At 34.1% G+C, this 20,154-nt stretch overlaps 1 protein-coding gene across 8 annotated transcripts in view; it reads left to right on the top strand.

The window, feature by feature from the left end:
- DTWD1 (DTW domain containing 1) overlaps positions 1 to 20,154 on the top strand; it is a 234,639-nt gene that overhangs the window by 3,772 nt on the left and 210,713 nt on the right. For 5 of the 8 annotated variants that reach the window (XR_011074989.1, XR_011074988.1, XR_011074990.1 and 2 more), the window contains exons 2-5: positions 264 to 582; positions 5,156 to 5,299; positions 7,263 to 7,512; positions 19,485 to 19,591. Coding sequence is in view for 5 of the 8 variants with exons in the window: in XM_068551442.1 (XP_068407543.1) it covers positions 319 to 582; positions 5,156 to 5,299; positions 7,263 to 7,512; positions 19,485 to 19,591 (765 nt within the window). In the remaining 3 variants the exon portion in view is untranslated. Of the gene's footprint in view, positions 1 to 263; positions 583 to 5,155; positions 5,300 to 7,262; positions 7,513 to 19,484; positions 19,793 to 20,154 lie in introns of those variants that run through there. The other 3 variants (XM_068551421.1, XM_068551411.1, XM_068551450.1) reach the window with 2 other exon arrangements.

Raw genomic sequence — 20,154 nt, forward strand, 5'->3', positions numbered from 1 at the left:
TTGAAATAATTTTTCTAGGCAAGAGCCTTCCTATTTTTATGGAGGGAATAGCTTAAAAGGGTAATTTATTGTTTTGAATTTATTGCTTTTTAATTTTTTATTTTAAAGCATGCTAATTTAGTGGTTTAAAAAACTTATTAACGTTTGTTAATAAATACTAAAAACAGCACACAGTTGTGAATTAAATTGAGTAATTTTTTTTGGTAGAAACAGTGAGTAAAATGTTTTCTGTTTTTTATTTTGCCCCCCACTTTTTTTTTCAGTGCATCTATGATATGTGTTTTAGAAATAAAAGTTAAACTTTGGTTTGAATGAAAAATGTCTCTCAACACACCTATATTTCTCAAAGAAAGGGAAGAAGATAATTCAAAATTTGTGGAAATACAACAGTCACAAACTACATCCATAGCTGCAGAAGATCCTCTTCAAAACTTATGCTTAGCATCTCAAGAAGTTCTTCAAAAAGCTCAGCAAAATGGAAGATCAAAATGTCTCAAGTGTGGTGGTTCAAGAATGTTCTACTGCTATACATGTTACGTCCCAGTTGAGAATGTACCTATTGAACAGATACCACGTGTGAAGGTTGGTGAGAAATTTAATTGTTTGGAAGTAGGAAAATAGATTTTAAAAACACGTCTTATATATACCTACTTTAATATAACTGATAAGCTTGATAAATGATATCATTATGAAAATGAATTATATTAATAGAAAGTTTAATCCTGTAGACTGGTAAACCTATTTTTTTTTTCCTCGTCTCTAGAAAAAGAGGCACATGTTGCCAAAACACTTGCATCTGAGATGAATGCTCTTGTTTTTAATGAAATCAGTTACTTTTTTAAATTAATGATTATAATTCATTTACTACATAGAAAAAAACGTGGTATAAACTTGAAAACTACAAGAGACAAGTTTACAGACTGCATGAAGGAGCCTCAAAAACTACTTCAAGGGCCTTGGACTACCCTTTGAGAAAACATATCCTGAAGGAACTAGGGTTGATTTTTGCTTAGGCAAAATCATGAGTTTAGCCCCATCCTGTACATGGAGATGGAGCACATGTCAGTGACCAAAACTAAAATTGAAAAGACTAAGACCTACTCATTGGGCTGTGTTATAATTGTTGTGATTTTAAGCCAGATTTTAAAAATTGATTTGAATTGATTGCTTACCTTATACTTGTTGCTTACCAAGACTATTTTTGAGTAGATAAAAGGTCTGTAGACCATCATGTCTACGTAATCAAAAAATTTATTATGTGTATGTTAACTTGCCTAACGGTGACCTGAACTTTAGGAGTAAATCAAATAGTGTATGAAATTTGACTGCTGCCTGTTAGGACTTTAAAGAGACCAAATCTACACATGGACTCATTAGAACTTGCCAGTAAGAAAATAAGTTGTAACTATATTTGAAGGTATTTAATGTGGTGATTTTAAGGTTCATTTAAATTTTCAAGTAAGAAAAATACTTTAACACTCATATTTTGTTACTTGAATTGTAGTTTAGCCTACATGTCACCTTGGCAAGTCCATGGTCTACTTAGGGGTCTCAGATCACTCTTACAGGCTATTGGAAAGTAAACTGGCCAAGAATAAGTAAGAATGGAATCCAATCAGCTTCACAGTTACCTCAGAAAAACTGAGAGCCTGAGGACAATAATTCTTTTTAAGTTGCCATTATCTTATAAGAATATTACATTTTGAAGTATAGTTTTGGAGGTATACACAGAATCATTTCATCTTCTATTTATGTCATAGCCACATATAAAAAATATCCCATTAAAAGTTTTATCTTAAGATATATTTTGTTCAAAAGGATTGAAGATCAGAATAATAAAAGTTAATAATTTATTGGCAGAGCTAATGTTTTCATAGGAATTTAATAATTGAGGATTATTTTTCAAATCAGTGGTCTAATGTCCACTATTTAATCAAAATGACTCAAAACACTATGCCAAGAGTTTGATCAACTCTAAATGGCCTACTGGATGGTGCAGAGTTTTCTGAAGTGTTTTATTTTAATTGCCAGAAATAAAATTTTGTATGTTAATATAAATACTAAAATACTATTACTATTAGTAGTAATAAAAACTCTACAAAATTTTCTAATTTCTACTTTATTTTTATTTTTACAAATTGTTTAGCATTTGCTTTTAGATAGCCTGCTTGGGAAGGGAAGATGACTACATAATGAGTAAGTACCTCCCAAGCTGTAAATTTTAGTCTAGGGATTAAATTCATAAATATGTATCTTTTTAATGCAGAGTATAATTTTTTAAATGTCGTGACAAATGCATAAGCAAAGGTAAAAGGTACTCTTGGTTTTTTTAAAAAAAAGGAGAAAAAAAATCATAAGATAAAAGAAAGTTTCAGCTCTATTAGAGTCCTAGAATTGAAAAGACTCTCTTTGGGAAAGTTGATAATCACATGGAAAAAGGCTTAGGTTTTTCTGCTAATGGCATTTTGATAAATTTGGACAGAAAGATTTGTGGTAAATCTCTTATAGGAAACATAGATGTTAGAGAACAGATTGATCTTCTTTAAATGTTTGAAAACAGAACATCTCTACTTGAACTCAGTCTGGTCAACTCTAGTGGTATTACTCTGTACCCTGTCATTATTTAAGATGTATCTTCCCTTAAAATGTGTGAACTAGAGCACAAACATATATTTACCTATTTCCATGATTTGACCCATGTCTGGGCTTTTGTTTCATAGTATCATAATTCTCAGGCTTACTCAGGTAAAGATACCTGGACTGGCACCCAGGAATACTTCTTGAGCACAAATTTTGCATAATTGTTTTATACTTGTAGATGTTAAGTCCATAATAGCTAGGTTCATGATTTGTAAAATATATTAATAACATTCAGTCCTGCATTTTTTATTTAAATGATGTCCTTCAGAGATAGCCAGCTGATCAGAAATGTTGGTGATTACCTTTGGAATTTTCAGCTCTCCTCGTCAGCCTTATTAGAAAGTCAATTTCATTAGTATTAGAATACTTTGTCATGACCTGCTTTCTTTTTCTTCTTTCGTCTTTCCTACCTTACCTGGGCTAAGATAATGCTGAGCTGGTACTGAGAGACCCTGGGGAAAGGGAATGTAGTATCAGCTGGGACTGAGCGTCATGAGGAAAGTCTGATGTAGAGTTCAGCCAGAGGTAGACTGATGTAAAATCGTTTGTGAACTGCCTACTTAAATGGCAAATTTTCTGTAACTAGAAGTTGGTTTGATGATTTGAAGCAATTGGCTCCAACTTATAAATGATCACTAGGCCTAAGTGGGAGGGTAGGAGACATGGGGTTTGAAACCCTAGGTTGAAAACTATTTGGGATATTTATGGCCCTTCTAGGGTATATACTGTCCTCTTTCCATATAATCATCCTGAAAGATAAACTATGTACGGTTGGGGTCATCTAGTAACATACAGCAACTGCCCCTTTAAAAAATAGTTCTGGGGCTTCCCTGGTGGCGCAGTGGTTGAGAATCTGCCCGCCAATGCGGGGCACACGGGTTCGAGCCCTGGTCTGGGAGGATCCCACGTGCCGCGGAGCGACTAGGCCCGTGAGCCACAAATACTGAGCCTGCGCGTCTGGAGCCTGTGCTCCGCAACAAGAGAGGCCGCGATAGTGAGAGGCCCGCTCACCGCGATGAAGAGTGGCCCCCGCTTGCCACAACTAGAGAAAGCCCGCGCACAGAAACAAAGACCCAACACAGCCATAAATAAACAAATAAATAAATTGAAAAAAAAAAAAAAAAAGAAAAGAGCCTCTTATTAAAAAAAAATAGTTCTGGAGTTAATGATACACATAGCATGGATGAATCTCACAATAATTATTCTAAGTGAAAGCAGATGAAAAGAGTACATATTTTATGATTTCATTTATACAAAATTCTAGAAAATACAAACTAACCTATAGTGGTAGCAGATCAATGGTTGTCTAAGGACTGTGGGTGGTAGTTGATGGGGAAAAGGGGAAGGAGGGAGGCACAGGAAGACTTTTGGGGGTGATGGATTTGTTCATTATCTTCATTGTGGTGATGAGTGCAAAGGTGTAACATGTTAAAACTCATTAGATTGTACACTTTAAATATGTTTAGTTTATTGTATCAATTTTATCTCTTTAATTAAGCTGTTTTAAAAAACAAGAAAAATAGTTTTGTAACTATTTTGTAACCAGGGTAAAATAGCTATGTGCCCCAGGGTAAATGCCTAGATTCTTGCCTTTTAGTGTGGGATGGGAGCTGGAAGAATGCTTATCATAACAAATAAGTCATTTGAACTCTACAGCGGAGAATCCATCTCAGAGAGTTTCTTATATATAATGGAGATATGAGTTGTCTTTTATTTTCATAATCATGGCTGAATGCAGGACTTGTACAAGCATTATACAGAAAACTAAACCAGTCAGTGAAATAATAGAAAAATCTAACTCAAGAAATTTGCAGATAATATTATTTTTGCATAGAGACAGGACATAGTTCATAGTAATTAAATAATGAAGCCTTAAGGAAAATAGGCAAAATGATTTTGAAGAGAGTTATTTCTTATATAAAGAGTGTACCTCCTAGAACCATTCTGTTACTGTTTTTTCCAGTTAATAATTAATTTCACTTGTGCTGTTAATTATGCTGAGAATCATGATGTTAAAATAAAAGGTAATACCTTTGACCTCAGAAGATGTTTAAGGAACAAAATTTTAGCTTGAGTTTTAGATCTAAAGCTTTTGCCCAAACTTATGTTTCCTTTTAATATATTGTAAAATTAATAGACCTAAAAGTTTATAGGAATTATAAAAAATGTTCTTGGCACAGATATTGAAATGCAAAGAATATGACTCAGTGCCAATGTGATTTAAATGAAAGTGACATTGGAACATTGCTATAAGAGAAGATTCTATGTTAAATGAGTTGAAAAAAGTTGTTCTAGTACATGATTAACAATATTGAGGAATAAATTTGTGTTTCCTTTATGACTGTTACCATTCTTAGTATTTGTTCTAGAAAAGTATGACTTTTCAATCCATAAGTGTATTTATAGGATCTTAGTGTGAGCTTGCTATTTAAGCTTTAAAGACCATTTTTGTTAACGTAAAAATTAGAATTTTTATATTTGTTTTGTTCATTTGTCTTTCTTCTTTAAATTTTAGCTTCCATTGAAGATTGACATCATTAAACATCCAAATGAAACAGACGGCAAAAGCACTGCTATACATGCAAAACTCTTAGCACCTGAATTTGTGAATATTTATACATATCCTTGTATTCCAGAATATGAAGAAAAGGACCATGAAGTAGGCAGCTTATTTTTTTTTTTTACAACTTTTCACATTGAATCAAAAAATGAATTTTAAACCTCATTGCCTTTCTGAACTTACTTGAACATAATTTAATATTTTGTTTAGTGATCTAGGGTTAAATCTTATATAGCACTAAACAACGCACAGTTTACTTCATCATTGTCTTCAAAGATCAAATGATCTTAGATGTTGAGCTTTTTTGAGTCTGTCTTTCTACTTTTTATTGTTTGTCTGCATTATTTCTTCAGATTTTTACTCTTTGCCAGTACTACTAGGCCTGCTTTTACTTTTCTCCCGTCTCCATTCTCCTGCCTATACTACACATAGATAGTCTAATTTGATACAAACTGAGAAACCAGATTACAAATGTTGTTGGAATTTCTCCAGAAGAAGAAGAGACAGACTAAGGTAGAAGGATTTTCAGAAATTCTCTCTAAATTAAAAGCATTAGTACATGGCCTTTGTAATATTTCTTTTGGCTACTCAGAGGCCTTCCTTGCTCATGTCTAGATTCTTAATTGGTTTTCACATAGTTGAAATGGTTACCTTAGTGACAGCTGGTCTTGTTGAAAAGTGATGTTGCAATAGATCTCAAAAAACTAGGGCTTGAATACTTCTGAAAGAAGCACATAAACCCTTTTAGGTCTCTTGGGGGAACATTTGTTGGTATGGTTAATTTGGAAGCAAAATTAAAAATACATTCATTTGTTCAAGGAAGAACTTGGTAAGTTTTTCCTTTCCTATCAATATATTTATATTTTTTGGTTGAGTTTATAGAAAGTTGTGTTTGTAAATAATATATGAGTTTCGGATCTAGGAATATATTTGTATTTCCTTCTCTGGTCAGCTAGGTTATCATCTATGTCAATTAAATAGAACACAGTGCTAGGTAATATAAAAAGATGTGACATGCTTATAGTCCAAGAAAACTAAGAAGCCCTGGACTTTGCTTATTGGGTATGGGGGAAATGTAGGCATGCATCGTGAATGTCTGAAAAACTTTTATAATGTCGAAGTTTATAAATTCAAGATTTAAAAGTTTATTTTAATATTTATTTTTTCATATTAAAAATGATACATTTTCATTCAAGAAAACTTGGGAAATAGAGAAACGTGTGGAGGATAACATCCATGATTCTATCAACATTTGTTCATTTAACAGATATTTACTAGGTGCCTGCTTTGTGGCAGGAGATTTTATACTTTGGATATACAGTACAGTATGTAAGGTCTCAGTAAAAACATGCTGAAAGAAAGGAGGTGCCATAATTTACTGAATTATTCCTTGAAAGTTAGATTTCTTTAGTTTTAGTTTTTCACTGTAATAAATATACTTTAACAAATATTCTGGGTATTGTGAGTATATGTGTGTTTAGAATTATTTTATTAAGATAAATTCCCATATGTGAAATTATTTGACCAAAGGTTATGAACATTTCAAGACTCTTGACTTAAATTGCCAAATTGCTTTCACAAAGAGTTTTACTATTTAAACCTGATGTCAGTAATGGCTGTAAAGGCCTATTACATCATTTCCTCACCAGCACTGGCTGTATCATTTGTTTTATCATTGCTTATTATATAGCTGAAAATGGTATTTAATTATTGAGCACTTTTCAATGGTTCTTTTACAAAGTACCCCATACTTTGCCTTTTATCTTATGAAATATTATAGAATTTAGTTTTTTGATTTAAGGTACAATTAACTTAGCTTCTCTCAATAGGTGAATAACTTATTTTGAAGTACAGAAATAATTCTAGGTAGTATATTATGATTATAAATTACTAGGGAAGAGCCAAAAACTTTACCATATATATTAAAGAGGCACATATAATAGAACCTAATGCTTGTTTCTCAGATACTCAACATATTTTTTCCTCTTAAAGTTTTAAGTCAGAATTTATTAAATTTGAAGATCATAATAGCACACTACTAACTTAAGCTTCTTTGCTTTAGGTTGCACTTGTTTTTCCTGGACCTAAGTCTGTTTCAGTAAAAGAAATTTCTTTTCATCTCCAAGAAAAGATTCAAAATAATGTTGGAGGCAAAAATGATGACCTTGACAAGCCATTCATTAAACGCAAGAAAACTGAAGAACAGGATTTGAATGACAGCAAGTGCAAAGACACAACACTGAAAAAAATTGTATTCATAGATAGCACCTGGAACCAAACAAACAAAATATTCACTGATGAGAGACTGCAAGGTAAGAAAAAAAATGTTGCATGTTTTTGATTGTTCCGTCCCCCAACTTTCATTTCAAAGAACTTCAAACCTACAGATGTATTGCAAGAAGAGTTGCGTTGAATACACATACATTTTGCCACATTTGCTTTATTTTTCCTCCTCTGTTATATGTATGTTTGTGTACTTAGATATCATATATGTTTTTGGTTGAACCATTTGAAAGTAAGTTGCAGGCTTTGCAATACATCACCTTTAAATACCTAAGTGTACAACTTTTAAGAATAATTGTATAATCACTATACCGTTATCACTCTAAGAAAATTAACAAAAGTTATGTGATATCTAATATGCAGTCCATATTCATATTTCCCTAATTAACCCCAAAATATCTGTTGTAGCTCTTTTCCTCTGAGGCAGCATGTAAACTCAAATTGCATTTGGTTATTATGTCTCTTTAGTCTCTTTTAATGTAGAACAGTCCCCTGTTTTTGTTTTTCATGACTTAGACTTGTGTGAAGAGGATAGGTCAATTGTCTGAATGTTTCAATATTGGATTCAGTTTAAATATTTTTGCAAGGATACTTCAGATAAGGATAAATACAGTGTTGTCCATGACAATTCCAGTTTATATCTATTGTTTTGATATAATTATTAATAGCATCCCCTTTCAGTCTCGGAAATGAAGCTGTTTGGCTGATTAATTATATGGTTACCCTATTCATAGCTCAGGTTGTATACATCAGATCAGGAGGATATAATGTAAGTTGTTCCATTACTGCTGATAATTTTAATTCCTTGATTAAAGTGGTGATTGCCAAATTACTCCATTATAAATGTTATTTTCTTCATTGAAATTAGTAGTAGTCTGTGGGGTGATGCTTTAAGATGGTGAACTATTTCCCAACTGTTTTTTTTTTTTTTTAAACATCTTTATTGAAGTATAATTGCCATACAATGGTGTGTTAGCTTCTGCTTTATAACAAAGTGAATCAGTTATACATATACAATATGTTCCCATTTCTCTTCCCTCTTGCATCTCCCTCCCTCCCCCCCTCCCCATCCCACCCCTCTAGGTGGTCACAAAGCACTGAGCTGATCTCCCTGTGCTATGCAGCTGCTTCCCACTAGTTATCTATTTTACATTTGGTAGTGTATATATGTCCATGACACTCTCTTACCGTGTCACATCTCAGCCCACCCCCTCCCCATATCCTCAAGTCCATTCTCTAGTAGGTCTGTGTCTTTATTCCCGTCTTGCCACTAGGTTCTTCATGGCCTTTTTTTTTTTTTCCTTAGATTCCGTATATATGTGTTAGCATACTGTATTTGTTTTTCTCTTTCTGACTTACTTCACTCTGTATGACAGACTCTAACTCCATCCACCTCATTACAAATACCTCCATTTCATTTCTTTTTATGGCTGAGTAATATTCCATTGTATATATGTGCCACATCTTCTTTATCCATTCATCTGTCGATGGACATTTAGGTTGCTTCCATGTCCTGGCTATTGTAAATAGAGCTGCAATGAACATTTTGGTACATGACTCTTTTTGACCTATGGTTTTCTAAGGGTATATGCCCAGTAGTGGGATTGCTGGGTCGTATGGTAGTTCTATTTGTAGTTTTGTAAGGAACCTCCATACTGTTCTCCATAGTGGCTGTATCAATTTACATTCCCACCAACAGTGCAAGAGTGTTCCCTTTCCTCCACACCCTCTCCAGCATTTATTGTTTCTAGATTTTTTGATGATGGCCATTCTGACCGGTGTGAGATGATATCTCATTGTAGTTTTGATTTGCATTTCTCTAATGATTAATGATGTTGAGCATTCTTTCATGTGTCTGTAGGCCATCTGTATATCTTCTTTGGAGAAATGTCTATTTAGGTCTTCTGCCCATTTTTGGATTGGGTTGTTGGTTTTTTTGTTATTGAGCTGCATGAGCTGCTTGTAAATCTTGGAGATTAATCCTTTGTCAGTTGCTTCATTTGCAAATATTTTCTCCCGTTCTGATGGTTGTCTTTTGGTCTTGTTTATGGTTTCCTTTCCTGTGCAAAAGCTTTTAAGTTTCATTAGGTCCCATTTGTTTATTTGTGTTCTTATTTCCATTTCTCTGGGAGCTGGGTCAAAAAGAACCTTGCTGTGATGTATGTCATAGAGTGTTCTGCCTATGTTTTCCTCTAAGAGTTTGATAGTGTCTGCCCTTACACTTAGGTCTTTAATCCATTTTGAGTTCATTTTTGTGCATGGTGTCAGGGAGTGTTCTAATTTCATACTTTTACATGTAGCTGTCCAATTTTCCCAGCACCACTTATTGAAGAGGCTGTCTTTTCTCCACTGTATATGCTTGCCTCCTTTATCAAAGATAAGGTGACCATATGTGTGTGGGTTTATCTCTGGGCTTTCCATCCTGTTCCATTGATCTATATTTCTGTTTTTGTGCCAGTACCAAACTGTCTTGATTACTGTAGCTTTGTAATATAGTCTGAAGTCAGGGAGCCCGATTCCCCAGCTCCATTTTTTTGTTCTCAAGATTGCTTTGGCTATTCGGGGTCTTTTGTGTTTCCATACAAATTGTGAAATTTTTTGTTCTAGTTCTGTGAAAAATGCCAGTGGTAGTTTGATAGGGATTGCATTGAATCTGTAGATTGCTTTGGGTAGTAGAGTCATTTTCACAATGTTGATTCTTCCAATCCAGGAACATGGTATATCTCTCCATCTATTTGTATCATCTTTAATTTCTTTCATCAGTGTCTTATAATTTTCTGCATACAGGTCTTTTGTCTCCTTAGGTAGGTTTATTCCTAGATATTTTATTCTTTTTGTTGCAATGGTAAACGGGAGTGTTTTCTTAATTTCACTTTCAGATTTTTCGTCATTAGTGTATAGAAATGCAAGAGATTTCTGTGCATTAGTTTTGTATCCTGCTACTTTACCAAATTCATTGATTAGCTCTAGGAGTTTTCTGGTAGCATCTTTAGGATTCTCTATGTATAGTATCATGTCATCTGCAAACAGTGACAGCTTCACTTCTTCTTTTCCGATTTGGATTCCTTTTATTTCTTTGTCTTTTCTGATTGCTGTGGCTAACACTTCCAAAACTATGTTGAATAATAGTGGTGAGAGTGGGCAACCTTGTCTTGTTCCTGATCTTAGTGGAAATGTTTCAGTTTTTCACCATTGAGGACAATGTTGGCTGTGGGTTTGTCATATATGGCCTTTATTATGTTGAGGAAAGTTCCCTCTATGCCTACTTTCTGCAGGGCTTTTATCATAAATGGGTGTTGAACTTTGTCGAAAGCTTTCTCTGCATCTATTGAGAAGATCATATGGTTTTTCTCCTTCAATTTGTTAATATGGTGTATCACTTTGATTGATTTGCGTATATTGAAGAATCCTTGCATTCCTGGGATAAACCCCACTTGATCATGGTGTATGATCCTTTTAATGTGCTGTTGGATTCTGTTTGCTAGTATTTTGTTGAGGATGTTTGCATCTATGTTCATCAGTGATATTGGCCTGTAGTTTTCTTTCTTTGTGACATCCTTGTCTGGTTTTGGTATCAGGGTGATGGTGGCCTCGTAGAATGAGTTTGGGAGTGTTCCTCCCTCTGCAATATTGTGGAAGAGTTTGAGAAGGATAGGTGTTAGCTCTTCTCTAAATGTTTGATAGAATTCGCCTGTGAAGCCATCTGGTCCTGGGCTTTTGTTTGTTGGAAGGTTTTTAATCACAGTTTCAATTTCAGTGCTTGTGATTGGTCTGTTCATATTTTCTATTTCTTCCTGGTTCAGTCTCGGCAGTTTGTGCATTTCTAAGAATCTGTCCATTTCTTCCAGGTTGTCCATTTTATTGGCATAGAGTTGCTTGTAATCTCTCATGATCTTTTGTATTTCTGCAGTGTCAGTGGTTACTTCTCCTTTTTCATTTCTAATTCTATTGATTTGAGTCTTCTCCCTTTTTCTCTTGATGAGTCTGGCTAATGGTTTTTCAATTTTGTTTATCTTCTCGAAGAACCAGCTTTTAGTTTCATTGATTTTTGCTATTGTTTCCTTCATTTCTTTTTCATTTATTTCTGACCTGATCTTTATGATTTCTTTCCTTCTGCTAGCTGTGGGGTTTTTTCGTTCTTCTTTCTCTAATTGCTTTAGGTGCAAGGTTAGGTTGTTTATTCGAGACGTTTCCTGTTTCTTGAGGTAGGCTTGTATTGCTATAAACTTCCCTCTTAGCACTGCTTTTGCTGCGTCCCATAGGTTTTGGGTCGTCGTATCTCCATTGTCATTTGTTTCTAGGTATTTTTTGATTTCCCCTTTGATTTCTTCAGTGATCACTTCGTTATTAAGTAGTGTATTGTGTAGCCTCCCTGTGTTTGTATTTTTTACAGATCTTTTCCTGTAATTGATATCTAGTCTCATAGCGTTGTGGTCGGAAAAGATCCTTGATACGATTTCAATTTTCTTAAATTTACCAAGGCTTGATTTGTGACCCAAGATATGATCTATCCTGGAGAATGTTCCATGAGCACTTGAGAAAAATGTGTATTCTGTTGTTTTTGGGTGGAATGTCCTATAAATATCAATTAAGTCCATCTTGTTTAATGTGTCATTTAAAGCTTGTGTTTCCTTATTTATTTTCATTTTGGATGATCTGTCCATTGGTGAAAGTGGGGTGTTAAAGTCCCCTACTATGATTGTGTTGCTGTCGATTTCCCCTTTTATGGCTGTTAGTATTTGCCTTATGTATTGAGGTGCTCCTATGTTGGGTGCATAAATATTTACAATTGTTATAGCTTCCTCTTGGATCGATCCCTTGATCATTATATAGTGTCCTTCTTTGTCTCTTGTAATAGTCTTTATTTTAAAGTCTATTTTGTCTGATATGAGAATTGCTGCTCCAGCTTTCTTTTGATTTCCATTTGCATGGAATATCTTTTTCCATCCCCTCACTTTCAGTCTGTATGTGTCTCTAGGTCTGAAGTGGGTCTCTTGTAGACAGCATATAGATGGGTCTTGTTTTTGTATCCATTCAGCCAGCCTGTGTCTTTTGGTGGGAGCATTTAATCCATTTACATTCAAGGTAATTATCGATATGTATGTTCCTATTCCCATTTTCTTAAATGTTTTGGGTTTGTTATTGTAGGTGTTTTCCTTCTCTTGTGTTTCTTGCCTAGAGACGTTCCTTTAGCATTTGTTGTAAAGCTGGTTTGGTGGTGCTGAACTCTCTCAGCTTTTGCTCCCAACTGTTTTTTACTGAGTGGTTTTAGTATTTATTGATGACTGTTGCCTAAATCAGTAATTACATTATGGATTACAAAATGATGAAATTTTGATATTATTATTTCTTCTACATTTGTTAGCTGGCATTCTTATGTAAAGAAGAGCTTTTCTTTTTTCCCTCTCTTCTTTTTTTCTCTCTGTCTCCCAACCCCTTTTTGAGATCACTGTGGTCTTATGGATTTCCTTTTAATTCAGTGTATTATAATGTATCATGATTGTATTCTTTTTGATGCCCAAATTGTCTAAAATTTTGCTATTGGGAGCCCTTCAAGTCCTTTGTGGCATGGCCTCATTAGTATTTCTGTTACAACAGGATGGCCCAAGTTCACTTGTAGTTTTTTCCTGCCCCAGATCTAGAATTAATTATTTGAAGGAGCTGTGGTTCTTTTAGTGGGGAATGGTATTAGAAACCAAGATCTGGTAAATTTATTACTGCTTGGATGTCATTGCTTCAGTGGACAGAGCCAAAAGAAATAAATAGATATATATTATGAGTTCACATGGATAGTTCCAATTCAGATTTAACATTAGTTTCTTTTGTTTTATGTTTGTATCTTTTTCTCTTAGAGTGAAAAGCTTAGTGTCTAATAATAATGTTTTTTAAAAGTTGCTTTACTTGCCCAGTAACACAACTAGTAATATGAAGGACATTACTTGTCTTGTTCCCTTGCACCTTACTCAGTTCTTCAGTCTTTCTCAGTAGTTTCTCTAAAAACTTTAGGTTTATTTCTAGCTCTTTGATGGCTTTATTTGTGTACCATGTATGATTAGAAAGCAAAAGAGCTACCCAGTTGGTATTAGGCAGTTTCCAAAACAGTTTCAAACTGGGAGAGCTTCTCCCAGGCAATTGTTAAAAATATCCATCCTCTAGAAAAGAAAGTTTATGACACTTTTTGGAATCCTGTGATAATTAGTCCCAAGCTAAAGTGAGCAACAATGCTGGATTTAACTAGCTTAATTTATATAGTTTATACCTCTTGAAAACAGCATACATGTTAGAAAGATTGCTTTGTCATTCTAATTCTGTGTGCTTGGGTGTATGTGTGTGTGACAGATAGGCAGAGAGATAGAGACAAAGAAATGTGTGTGTGTGTGTGTGTGTGTGTGTGTATGAGAGAGAGACAGAGACAGAGAAAGATGACCGAGCATAAGATTTGCAGCGTTGTTGCTAATGTTTAATAGATGAAACCCTAAAGTCCCGCTCTTTGGAGTACTGCCTGCCACGTTACCTTGGATGGTTACAGCAGCAAGTTACTCCTCAGTTTGAAGATTTTCCTGAGCCTCTTCTTTAAATTATTTTATATGGTGATTGAAAAGGCCAAGTGAAGAACATAAGTGATAACACTTGAAAAAATTGTAAAAGGAACTATTGAGGTACAATTCAAATGTTTCCAGCCGTTGTGCTTAAGGCTTCAAATCACATTTGTACAAAAAATTTCTATTTCTCAGATCACATAGAAAGTATCATATATTTCAATTCTGTGCTACATCAAAATTTTAAAAGGGATTTCTTAAATCCTTCAAAATCATGAAGTAAATGGATTTCTAGAGTCAGTCTTCTCTGCGTGCCCTATTTCACCCCCTGCCTCTTCTGGCTCCTCATTGCACCACAGGAAATATTTAGGGCTTGGCATATTTATAATCTCTACATATGTGAAATACCAGTTTCCAGATAAGCCAAGTTACTTCCACAAGAAACAGCCCTTTTTTGTTATAAATCATTGCCATTAGGTTTTAAAACGTTTTATCATTTGATAGGATTAAGCTGAACAAACCAACTCTAAACCTCAGTTTAAACCCTCAAATGTAGTGTATTGGAATGTTTGTTTCTGTTATCTTATTATGAATGTTGAGATTAAGAACCCCCTTAACAATGTAACATACTGTTTTGCCAGAGTTTACAGACAGAGAGCTGTGGATGTTTTACTGCTGTCAAAATAAAACATTTGAAGTTTGAGTGCCTAATTTAATCATAAAATGTAAGCCTACAAGTGAAAAATGGCATAACATCCTTGAAGATCCACCATAGAAAGGCTTGGGGGAATGCAGTAGGGAAGGATGATTTCTTTTTGTTGGAGAAGGAGTCAAAATTGTTAAAACTAGCATTCATCACTTCAATAAGGGGTGCTGAGAAAACTGGAGAGCTACATGTAAAAGAATGAAATTAGAACATCCTCTAACACCGTATATAAAAATAATCTCAAAATGGATTAAAGACTTAAATGTAAGACCAGATACTTTAATAAAGGAAAACATAGGCAGAACACTCTTTGACATAAATCAGAGCAATATTTTTTTGGATCCATCTCCTAAAGCAAAGGAAATAAAAGCAAAAATAAATAAATGGGACCTAATTAAATTTAAAGGTTTTATACAACAGAGGAAACCATCAACAAAATGAAAAGACAACCTACTGAATGGAAGAAAATATTTGCAAATGATATGACTGATAAGGGAGTGATATCCAACATATATAAACAGCTCATCACATGAAAAGCAAATAATCTGATTAAAAAATGGACAGAAGAACTGAATAGACATTTTTCCAAAGAGGTAATACAGATGGCCAACAGGCACATGAAGTGATGCTAATCATTAGGGAAATACAAATCAGAACCACAATGAGCTATCACCTCACACCTGTTAAAATGGCTATCATCAAAAAGAACACAAATAACAAATGTTGGTGAGGATCTGGAGAAAAGGGAACCCTCGTGCAGTGCTAGTGGGAATGTAAATTGTGCAGCCACTATGGAAAACAGTGGAGGTTTCTCAAAAAACTAAAAATTGAACTACCATATGATCCAGCAATTCCACTCCTGGATATATATTTAAAAAAAACTAAAAACACTAATTGAAAGACATATGCACCCCAGTGTTCATAGCAGCATTATTTACAATTGCCAAGATATGGAAGCAACCCAAGTGTCCATCAACAGATGAATGGATAAAGAATATGTGGCATGTATGTATATATATATATATACACATAAACACACACAAACATACACACACAATAGAATACTGCTCAGCCATAAAAAAGAATGAAATTTTGCTATTTGCAGCTACATGGATGGACTTGGAGGGCATTATGCTAAGGGAAATAAGGGAGACAGGGAAAGACAAATACTGTATGATATCACTTACATGCGGAATCTAAAAAATACAACAAACTAGTGAGTATAACAAAAGAGAAGCAGACTCACAGAGAGAACAAACTGATGGTTGCCAGTGGGGAGAGGGAAGAGGGGGAGGGACAATAGAGGGATAGGGGAGTAAGAGGTACAAACTATTAAGTATAAAATAAGCTACAAGGATATATTGTAAAACACAGGGAATATAACCAATATTTTATAATAACTATAAATGGAGTATAACCTTTAAAAATTGTGAATCACAATATTGGACACTTGTAACATATAATATCATACGGCATACTTCAATTAAAAAAAGATTTGCTCTTTTTAGATTAAATTATTATTTAGTTTTGCTTTTTTTGACCTGTATGTGGTTTTCTCAGGACTCACATTGTAAACTTACCATTTTGTTTCTAAATTTATAGCTATAGTTTATTCATTTTCACTGCTTTGTAGTATCTGATTGTGTGAATATACTACAGTTTATTCAGTCTCCTGTTGGTGACACAATTGAATTATTTCTAGTTTTTGCTGTTACACACAGTGCTACTATGAACATTCTTGCACATGTGCAAGCTTCCTGTAGGAAACGTACCTGGAAGTGGAATTGCTCTGTTGTTATGTATAAGAATGTTCAGTTTTCCGAGACAATGCCACCTGTTTTCCAAAGTGTGGGTATACAAATTTATACTCCCATAATTAATGTGTAAGAGTTCCCATCGATCATAATCCCTCCTACCATTGTCTTGCCAAATGTTTGATTTTTGCCAATAGAGTGGGTATAAAGTGGTATCTCATTGTATTGATAATTTGCCTTTCTCTAATTACTAATTGGATTGAGCATCATTTTGTTTGCTTATTTGGCCATACACATGTCCTGTTCTATGAAATATCTATGTCCATCTTTCTAGTGTTTTGTTTTTCTTTTCTTATTGATTTGTATAAATTCTTTATATATTCTAGAGTATAGATAATAATGTTTGAAATATCTTCTTGCAGTTTGTGGCTCCTCTTTTAAATTTCTTTATCTTCTGAGGAACCGAAATTCTTAGTGTAGAATTTATCAATCTTTCATGTTTACCACTTTTGTGTCTTTTAAAAATCCTCTCTACCCCAAGATATTTCTAATAATTTGTTCATAGATGTAAAAAATATTTTCTGTGTATGTCAGATGTGTTTCTTCCTTTTCAGTTCTTGTGCATCTAATTAATTTATTATTTTTGTATTACTGTGTTAACTAAGACCTCCAGTGCAGTATTGACCTTGTGGAGGTCATCCCTGTGGAGGTCATCCCTGTTGTATTTCAGTCTGATAATCATTGTCTTTTAAATGGCAGGTTTAGTCAGTTTATATTTGCTGTGAGTATTGATTTATTTGGACCTATTTCTATCATCTTAATTTTATTTTTATTTGTCTTGCTCTTTACTAGTTTTTTCTTTTCCTGGCTTTTCTTTGATTGATTGAGTTTTTATTTTTCATATTCCATTTTTTAATATTCCTATTTTTGTTCTTTTAGGGAATTATACTATGCACATGTAACTTAAAAAAATTCAGTCAAACAACATTTTACCTCTCCTTTTGAACACTGTAAGGCCTTAATACACTTAAGCTTGATTCATCCCCCTCCTAGTTATTGTTATTTTCTTCATTATTTTTTGTTCCGTTATTTATTTTCAGGCCACAAATTAGATACTATTATTGTTTTTCTTTAATACTGGCATCATTTCTTTGGATTTGCATAGATGTTTACCATTTTCTTTGCTCACCATTCTTATAACTCAGACTGTTTTTTCTGAAATACATCTAGAAATTCCTTCCATTGGATCTCCAGTTGGCATATGTTTATTGGCATATTTTTGTTTGTCTATTAATATTTTTCACTCTTGTTCTTGATGTATAGTTCTGCTGGGTAGGTAATTTTAGGTTGCCAGTTATTTCCTCTTGGCACTTTGAAGATTTTATTCCAGAGTCTTCAATATTTTATTGTTCCTAATAAAAAGTCTCCTGTCATTTTTTTTTTTTTAAACTAATTTATTTTTATTTTTGGCTGTGTTGGGTCTTTGTTGCTGCACACGGGCTTTCTCTAGTTGGCGGTGAGCAGGCGCTACTCTTCGTTGTGGTGTGCGGGCTTCTCACTGCAGTGGCTTCTCTTGTTACAGAGCACGGGCTATAGGTGTGCAGGCTTCAGTAGTTGTGGTGCATGGGCTCAGTAGTTGTGTCACGTGGGCTCAGTAGTTGTGGCTCACAGGCTCTAGAGCTCAGTCTCAGTAGTTGTGGCGCACGGGCTTAGTTGCTTCGCGGCATGTGGGATCTTCCTGGGCCAGGGATCTAACCTGTGTCCCCTGCATTGGCAGGCGGACTCTCAACCACTGCGCCACCAGGGAAGTCCCTCTTCTGTCATTTTGATTACCTTTCTTTGGTATATGATCTGTCTGTTTTCAATGGCTACTTTTAAAATATTCTCTTTAGTCTTGCTCTTTTGCAGTTACACTACTATAAGAAGGATCTCTGCACTGATTTCTTTGTATTTATCCTCCTTGAGATATATTATGTCAGGTATCTGTGACTTTGCATTTTTTAAAATAGTTTCTGAAACAGTCATAGGCATTATCTCTTTAAATGCTATCTCTCCTCCATTCTCTTTGCTGTCTCCCACAGAACTCCTATTAGATATATATTTGATCCTTCATATCTCTTAATATCTTGGTGTGTTTTTATGTTATTTACTTCTTGTCATTCTCTGCCACATTTCTTAGGTAGCTGTTAGGTTAAAGTGAGGCGTGATAGTAGGAAATCATTGATGACTCAGAGGTTCCTAATCTGGGTCAGTGGGCCAATTTTGATATTACCTTCTTCACTTTTATTTCTCACTTTAAAATAAAATACGATTTTCAGAAAGTATTTGCAAACTAAATATAATGTGAGTCTGAGTATTGGTCTAAGGTACTAAAAGCATTCTAGGTTTCTATGTTGACATCTGAGTTGTAAGAGATGAGAGTACTATTGTACTTCCTCTTTAAATATACAGGAGCAAGGCATTAGCTGACTGTGTTATTGAGTCTCTGAAACACAGATGTGACAGCTAATGAAACAGTTCTAGGTACTCTGTTCATGAACATATAGCCAAAAAGTGATAATCCAGAAGTAGTTTTAACAGTATTAAGGACCATTAACCTGCCTACCTGGTCTCAGTGAATTTCAGAACAATATTTTAAATGTCAGTTTACCAAGGAAATGAAACTCTTCTGAAAATTGGTGAATTTAGTCCTGTCACAGATTAAAGTCAAAAAAGACACTGGCAAGTAGAAGACAGAAAGAGTTGAACATCGTAAATGTTAACTACTTTTAACCCATTTGCTACAGGTCCAAGACTTATAGATAACTGTCATGGATAAGATTTCATCCTGTGTTTTATATTGCTTCCGTATATACCTTAATGCATTTGAGAAAATATCCTATTTGGAATTAGGATTGAAGGAATTTAAAGAAAATCCTTAAAGTAATTAAGGGAAATTATTATTGTACCACACCCTGTGGTTAACAGGAAATATTTATACTTCTCTTATTTGTTTTTGGCAGGGTTGCTACAAGTTGAGTTGAAAACAAGAAAAACTTGCTTTTGGCGCCATCAAAAAGGAAAGCCAGATACCTTCCTTTCCACAATTGAAGCCATTTACTACTTTCTGGTAGATTATCATACTGATATTTTAAAAGAGAAATACAAAGGACAATATGATAATCTTTTATTTTTCTACTCTTTTATGCACCAGTTGGTAAAGAATGCCAAATGCCCTGGAGGCAAGGAAACAAGAAAACTTACCCATTAGTTTTTAGGAAGTCACTTAATGTAATTTTATTTTGCTAAAATCAATAAAATTATAACTGTGCTTTGTTTATTCCTAGGAAATATTTCTGTATAATGTCTGTAAGACCACTTGAAAAAATAAGGTTTTATTTATTTTACTTCATATTTTTTAAAATGAAGTTATTTCTAAGGGAGTTTTCAGAGATAGTGTTGACTGAAAAATTCATTTCAGAAGTTATTTGCCCAAATTTGGCATATCTCAATTTTATTACCATATTTTAATATAATAATGTGTTGTATTTATATGTATGTAATTAGATATAATTAGATATTTGTTTAGAGATCTTCATATCTTTCCACCTATACTCACAGAATCTCCTCAAGTAATTTGTTTAAGGTTAATGGCCAACATGGGCAGAACTAGAATTGTAGCTTCAGTCCCAT

This window comes from Eschrichtius robustus, chromosome 1 (genome assembly GCF_028021215.1).
Source record: "Eschrichtius robustus isolate mEscRob2 chromosome 1, mEscRob2.pri, whole genome shotgun sequence".
Taxonomy (NCBI): domain Eukaryota; kingdom Metazoa; phylum Chordata; class Mammalia; order Artiodactyla; family Eschrichtiidae; genus Eschrichtius; species Eschrichtius robustus.